Source organism: Sparus aurata, chromosome 8, assembly GCF_900880675.1.
Source record: "Sparus aurata chromosome 8, fSpaAur1.1, whole genome shotgun sequence".
NCBI lineage: Eukaryota > Metazoa > Chordata > Actinopteri > Spariformes > Sparidae > Sparus > Sparus aurata.
Genome location: NC_044194.1, coordinates 13,309,753 through 13,317,178, shown reverse-complemented (window position 1 = coordinate 13,317,178; position 7,426 = coordinate 13,309,753). Strand labels below are relative to the sequence as shown.

General features: G+C 38.6%; 1 protein-coding gene across 1 annotated transcript; it reads right to left on the bottom strand.

Annotated features, from left to right (window-relative positions):
- LOC115586376 (transmembrane protein 80) lies at window positions 1–4,301 on the bottom strand. The gene is made up of 6 exons (XM_030425366.1): window positions 3,985–4,301; window positions 3,787–3,803; window positions 3,598–3,691; window positions 3,378–3,470; window positions 1,643–1,844; window positions 1–929 (listed from the first exon to the last, which is right to left on the bottom strand). Exons 1-6 carry the CDS (start codon window positions 4,001–4,003, stop codon window positions 917–919), a joined length of 438 nt encoding a protein of 145 aa, XP_030281226.1. The 5' UTR covers window positions 4,004–4,301; the 3' UTR covers window positions 1–916.
- Window positions 4,302–7,426: the final 3,125 nt, after the last annotated feature.

Sequence of the window (7,426 nt, the reverse complement as noted above, 5' to 3'; positions counted from 1 at the left end):
GTAAAACGCATTAAATGTAGAATGTTTAATATACATAATCAATAGTAACATAATATATAGATTTCACCTTTAACACATGTAAAAAACATATATTCAGTGGAACATGAGGAAATATAAAAAAAAGGAAAACTCTGTGAATATGTTTCAATGGCACAGACGTCTGACTGCACCCATGTGAAATCCCTGAGAAATGCCGATAGCTAAAACACACTTTTAAAAAATATCCATAATTTTTTTTTTTTTTACAAATGCAGTAATGAAATATAACAATAATAAAAAACAGTCTTCGCCTTACAAATACTCCAGCTGTCATAAAGGGCTTAAAGGGACAGTTCATCTCAAAATCAAACAGATTTTCCCTCTTAGCTGTAGTGTTATTTATCCATCTAGATTGTTTTGGTGTGAGTTGCCGCCTTTTGGAGATATGAGCCGTAGAGAACTTTGGCTTCTGGAGCTCAAAGCAGCAAAACAATACATTTGAACATCGAGCAGGATGTGAACCCAGCTTAATAGGCTTAGTCAGCTATTCTCTTGTCGATGATTAGATGTACATTTCCTTCAGCACTAATTATACCGAAAGAAAATAGTTTCCTACATGAAACCGCTCACAACAAGGTGTGTGGAATGTTTTTAGTAACTGGGTCATAATTTCTGTAATATTTGGCACTTGGAGCACCACAAGCCATCTATTTCCACTATATTCAAGAGGAGGCCGACATCGTCAACTTGCAAACTCACACCAAAACAATCTAGATGAATAAATAGCGCTACAGGAAAGAAGGAAAAAAATGTGTTTCTTTTTTATTTTGGGGTGGACTGTGCCTTTAAAATAAAAGTCACTGTTTCTATTCGTGACAAAGAAGTGCTGACAGGCTGTGAGTATAACATACAATGTGACGATGAAGAGGAGGTGTCTTCATGAATAGACGCTGAAAGACACAAAGAAAAAAAATGGAAATCTATTATCACCACACATTCAACTGTTCCTGAACAGAATCGTAATAAATGAAACACAAAAAGTGTTTCTAGTGTTTTTTCTAATGTTCTAGTCCGGCCAATGAATTCGTGTTCGTTTGAGTTTAGATTTTTCTTCATCAACAGTAATTTCAGAATGTATTTCAGCCGACTGAATAAACAACATCCATCTTTTCAAAGTAAGGAATTTGATTATTGTCCTTGGATCTATCTTGGGAGGAAAATCTGAGTATGAGACGACATCGTACGAGGTATACAGTATCACTTGAATGAATGCCACCCGTATCAATAATTCAAACAGGTCCTAAAGGGAACCAGGGCTTATTTCATTCAGGGACAAAAGGAAAGCTCACTGCTGTCCAGCGTTTTTAAAACATATGTATGAGATGCTAATTATGTCGACATATCTTGTCAATCAAAATAAATGGAGCCTAAAACGTAGGCTGGTCTCTTTATGTGACAATGAAGTACGTTATCTATGTTTGATACCAGATATTGTAATTTACGACCTGTCTGGCATTTATGCTGACATATGTAAACAAAAAAAACAAAAAAAAGAAAGAAATAGATCTCACATGTCACATCAATAAAAGCTCTCTCATCTGTCAGGGCTGATGAGGTCTGATATAAAATGGCTAAGATGAAAATCAGTGAGGGTGGAACTGACCTGGCCAGTCGGGCTAGAGTGCTGACAGCCAGGACCCCGTCGAGGCCATAGATGACGAGCAAGACACTGCTGATGATTACGTCCGCCCTCATTACGTACGTCTGCCACACCAGGAAGTAGACCGCGAGCAGGACAGTCGTCCCTGTCACGATGAGGTTAGCCAGGATATAGCCCTGACTCTCTGTCAAATTGCCCTTCACGCCTGCGGACATCAGCCAGACACACCAGTCAGAGATGGTGGGAGAGGGTTGTAAGCCACTGTCGAAGTTAAAGAGGTCATATTATGCTTTGGGGTTTTTTGGCCTTTCCTTTAATGTGTTATGAAGCATTTTTGTGCATGTAAAAGGTCTGCTCAGTCCACACCAAAGGGTGTTACTCTCTCCCACACAAAACACTCCTGCACTGGCTGAAACGCCTGGTTTGGAGTCGAGCCTTTACTTCTGTAACTTATGTGACACTCTCAGCAAAGATTGAACAGAGGCAGGATGCCTCACGCTGTAGCTAAAACGGAGCGGGATGCTGCAGCAATGCACTGTTTGAAAAAAATCATGTATGTAAACCTACTCAACTAGCCTCCCCAAATACACACATTAACCTGAAAATTAGCATAATATGACCTCTTTAAATTAACTTAACACTCTTTTTTTGACTGTTCTTCCCCTTGTGAGTCCCAAAACTTTATAAATAAATTGGTGGGGTGCCCTTTTAATTATCAATATTGCAATCAGTGCACTATGGATTGTAATGAAGCATCTTAAATCATGCAGTATTAGTGTCAAAGCATTTCTAAGGCGAGACTTCAGACTTGAAACCGATTCTTTTAAAGTGAAAAATCCAGGAGGGATGCACTCAACAACTTATCTGGGAATATTGTATGATGTGCATTTTCTAAAACTAAATCGAAGAGACAAATGATAATCAGAAAACAAGTCATGATGTTGTAGTAATTATTTTGATGGCAGGACAAATCAGGAAGCAGCTGGAAAGTCTATATTAAGTATGATGCTCTAATAGCCACAAGAAATCTAATTGTTCATTTAGCTAAAGTGTTATAAACTGTTATGTAATTTATTGTATTGTAAGTTAGAGGCAGAAGCAGCCTTGGCTTTATAGTTACATGTAAACCAGCTCCCCTTTTTATATATATTTTTTTCTGTCTCAAAAAGTTAATTATTCATTTATTTGCATAAAAGTGTTTTCAATCAGAAGAGAAATATCTTCATTGACAGATTATGCCTAAACAAACTCAATGAACAAACGCTCCTCGTTTTCATGACTAAATAAACAAACTCCCCTTAAAAGGACGTCACAATTTCACACTGTTTTGCTCTGTTTGTATTTGGCGGACCCTGCCACCTTTCTAGCCTCAAACAGTGTTCTGTAATTTTCCCCTGAGAGCAGCTTGTTTGGTCAGTTGTGGAAAAATAAATATGTGTATTGTAAAAATAAAATCTGAGTTTGAATTTCCTCGCTAAATCTACATGGTGCCCATTGAAATGCACAGATGGAACATGAATGTTTACATACAGCTTCCTCAAATATTCTGATATTAAGCTCTAGATAATGGATGTTAAGCAATAACAAAGAAATAACGCACCCAAGCGTACATGAATTGTATGTAGAAAGCTGACAAGATGGCGTGAGGTGTGAAAACAACTATAAGACGGCAGCATGATCATGAGGAAGGGGTACTTGGAAGTCAGCCACGGTTTAATATGTGACTCTGCTCTCTCACCGCAGAAGAAATGGAGGACGTCCAGAGCAGCCAGGAGGAACAGCAGACTGACATCACAGATCAGGTCATCCTCGGGGTAAGACAGCACCAAGCCTGACACACACACACACACACACACACACACACACACACACATAAAGACACATTCACTGATCTCTGCAGGTACAATCAACCAAAACAGCTGGGACTGTGTCAGCCAGCCTGCACATCCAGCACTCACTCTTTCTGATGATCAGGCCCAGAGTGAAGAGGAAATAGAAGACAAAGTAAAGTGATGTCAGGTTCAGCAGCAGCTGAAAGGTAACAGACGACAGCTGAGTGCAGGGGTTAAGGTTTGATCGTTTAACATCACACTGTCAGTGACACACAGAGAGAGAGAGACGTCAAGGCTTCACAATATAAAGGATACTACACCAGCTGGTCGTCCTGAAGGGTGAGAGACAGATAAACTTAGTTAATCTCGTTCATTTTGTCAACACAGCAGAACAAAGTGTAAGGATTCATGTCAAGTTGCTGAAACTAATACTATTTTAGTATTATCGCCTTTTCTTTTAGCAGTTTAACGTAAAAGCGTGTCTGCCGCTACCATAGCAACGCGTCCTCCTACCTGCGCCGTGCGTCGCCATTTTGATCTTTTCCTGCTTCTTCACTCATGATCGATAGAGAGGACGTCTCTGCCTGCTGGCCGGGGGATGAACTACAACCAGCGAGCAAATACTGGGAGAAGTGAATAGATGAGTATTTGATGCGTGAATAATTGATTGGTACTAAACTCTACGGCTCTCATGTGGGCTTTAAAAGCCTTTCTAAACACATGTGGTGTTGTTTACATGTCACCAGGGAACAAACACATGTCACCACGAAACTTCCCAAAGTTTATTACTAACAGATATATTTTGTATTAAAAGATTTCTAAAATGTTATGTTAAAGTATGCACATGAGGCATTAGCTAATTGAGAATACTGTATATTTACACAATATAAATCTGAACACTGGATGAAGCCAGGTTCAAATGTTTTTATTGGGAATTTCTTTTTCATAACTCAGTAAATCAGGAAAAACTGTCAACAGCCATTTAATCAAATGTGTGTTTTTGCCATGATTTTAGGAATTAAACTGCTGTATATATCATGTTATATAAACTTCAGATTGTAGATAAAAAAAATTAATAGGAAAGTCTGGAGTAGGTAAGTGCCAATGAAGTGAAGATTTCCGACTTAGAGGATGAGAAAGCAAATCATTTTGAGAAATGGTATTTAAAGGTATGCTGAAAAATCCCATATATTCTTTGACAAAGAATGGTGAATAGAGTAAAAATTGCATCTTATACATATCAATCTGAAGCCTTGCCAGCTGATTGTTTTTATTATTTTGTATACATATGATATTTTATGTTTAGATATTAAAAATGGGGCTAATTCTGCCAATTTGCATGAATTAATTTAAGATTTAAGTGTGTATATTTCCTTTCCATTATTCTAAAAGAAGACATGTTATGGAAGCAAATAGTCCAAAGTCTGACAATTGATCAGTCCATAATCTTTAAGAGGCCATTCAGGCCTTAATTCGTTTTCAGGTGTAGTTCCTCCCATTAAACATGAAAATAATTCAACAGCCTGTCAATGGCTGGTAGATCACTACATTTCTTCCTTGTGCACTAATCTGCTCAACAGGTTTCCCTTCTTTGCTCTAATACTGCCATCTAGAGGGAACATTGGTGAACATGCCACTAACTAACTTTGAACAAAAAACTATTAGGCTGCGCTCACCTAAATGCCTGAAGTTAACATAATCATGATGATGAACTGTTTATCCAATTCATTTTCTCTATCAATTTCAATCAATTTTGAATATGTGTCATCTTGTATTGTTAATAGTCCTAACACTAGGTGTCACTATGCACATTCACATGCAATGAATAAAGAGGAGTGCTAAGCAAGTGTGAGGAGGATAAGAAAATTAGGGTTTTTTTTCGTGGTTTCCATCATCTCCAGTTTTCTGGGGTTTAAAGAGCTGTTACACATTAAGCTGCAAAATTAAGACAGGCGGAGCGTGGTTCTATGTTATGGATGGATTTTGAAATACCCTCATCTCAGTGAAAACAACTGAGTTAGTAGCAGGCAATGGCCATGAAATCTTGATGAGTGAACGCGGTGGCTCACCTCCTTCCTTCACTTTCTCAGGGATACATGCAAATTTCATTTCAGCGACCGATATGAAAGGGTGAAATTTGTCGCCGGCTGATAGAGGAGAGAATCACACACTGAAAGACAACATTCAATGCACATTGCCTGGATGAACGTTTAAAAGCTATTGAGTCTGACCCAGTCATTTAGGTTTTATATATTATATTATATTATATTATATTATATTATATTATATTATATTATATTATATTATATTATATTATATTATATTATATTATATGTAATATGGCTTGTGTTTCATAAACATAATTTCCTTTCTGGTGTTTGCCTGTAACAAGTTGTATGAATCCACATCAGGAATTTATACATGACTTGCTGCACTGTTGTTTGACATCATGGATTCTCCTCACAACCCCTCTTCATGAATATGTACTGTAAATGTGTCTTGATTCAAGGTCCCTCTTTGGCCACAACCAGGAGAGGCATGTTAATGCATCAAGTTTTGCTTTTTTAACCTGTAAAAATATTGCATCTTAAGGCGACCAAACTCTGCCTGTTATCATGCATCTAAATGTAGTCAAAACACAAGATCTGTAACGCAAATGATGTCGATGTTTGTGTGTTTTTAAAAATGTCTTTCAACTTCACACAAAAAGTCAAGACAATCGATCAGTTTTGCTCTAAACACTGAATGGTGATTGGAACATAGATCCCATGGTCAGTGAATGGTCCTATACTGCTGTGCATTACAATAATGCGGTGGAGGCTAAGCTCCATTTAGTTTAGAAATGTTGACATATTGGGACACAATTCGTCATGCTGTTTAAAACATTTAAGCGTTTAAAGCGGTAACAGGAAACTTTTCAACTTTCCTCCCTCCTGGCGTTTCCCTGTGGTGTAACGTTTCTCCAGGAAGAACCCCGCCTGGTGACACACAAAATAACATAGCAAAAGCAAGATTTATGGGGAACAATCTACATGGATAGTGTCATTTTTTGACAGCCATTACACCGTGCAATCCTTATGTTCTTCAGAATGGTATCTATTGAAAGTTTAAGCTGCAAATTTTTTGGAATTACACAAATACGCAACAATTTAGCTGCTATATTGTGTGTAGAGCATCCAAACAGAAACGTCTGCCAGCTGAGCTGTACAACTGTACAGCTACAAACTTAAATGTGGATAAAATGATTTATTTGTTTGGCTCTTGAAGACTTTCCAAGTTTTATCAGACCGCATGGCTCAGATTCTGATAGTGGAGGTTGTGACGCTCAAAATATGTATCCACCAATTTGCAGCCACTTCTTTCACAATGCATAACCTTTACCTCTACCTTTACTCCACCTCTGTGAATTTAATATTAAACATTGTGGGGACCTGCTTCTTGTCCAAAACAGGAATGTGACTTTGTTGACTCGGTTTATATCCACACAACTATAAGATAAGAACAATTGGGCTACACGCTCTCATGCACACACACACACACACACACACACACACACACACACACGATTCCACACACATGCACTTACAGAGCAAGATACATGAGATAAGAAATATAGAATACCAAAATTAACTGCTTTAGCCTAGCCAGCTGTTTCATTGTCCCCTGCAGCCTCTATCTGTTTCTCTTTCTTGCTTGTCCTCTGAAACAATCTGCATAGTGTGGCTGGATGAACGGAGGCGTTGTTTGGGTTGAATGGAGGAAAAGCAGAGGGGTGGAGGGGTGCAGAGGGAGATGCTCCAGCTGTGGGGGAACAAGACAACACAACAGCATCTCACATGTGGGCAAGGGGGGGTGTGGGCGTCAAGGCTGCGGGGGCTGCACACAGTGGCATTGTTATAAGGGGGGGTGGGATGCAGCTGATAAGGTTTAGAGAAATGGATCATTCCCTCAAATC

What these genes read in the sequence shown, in the direction of transcription:
- LOC115586376 (XM_030425366.1), bottom strand. An exon ending in GGGCCTGATCATCAGAAAGA is followed by an intron (nt 3,471 to 3,597) that starts GTGAGTGCTGGA and finishes TGTGTGTGTCAG; the next exon opens with GCTTGGTGCTGTCTTACCCC. An exon ending in CGTCCTCCATTTCTTCTGCG is followed by an intron (nt 1,845 to 3,377) that starts GTGAGAGAGCAG and finishes TGATGTCCGCAG; the next exon opens with GCGTGAAGGGCAATTTGACA.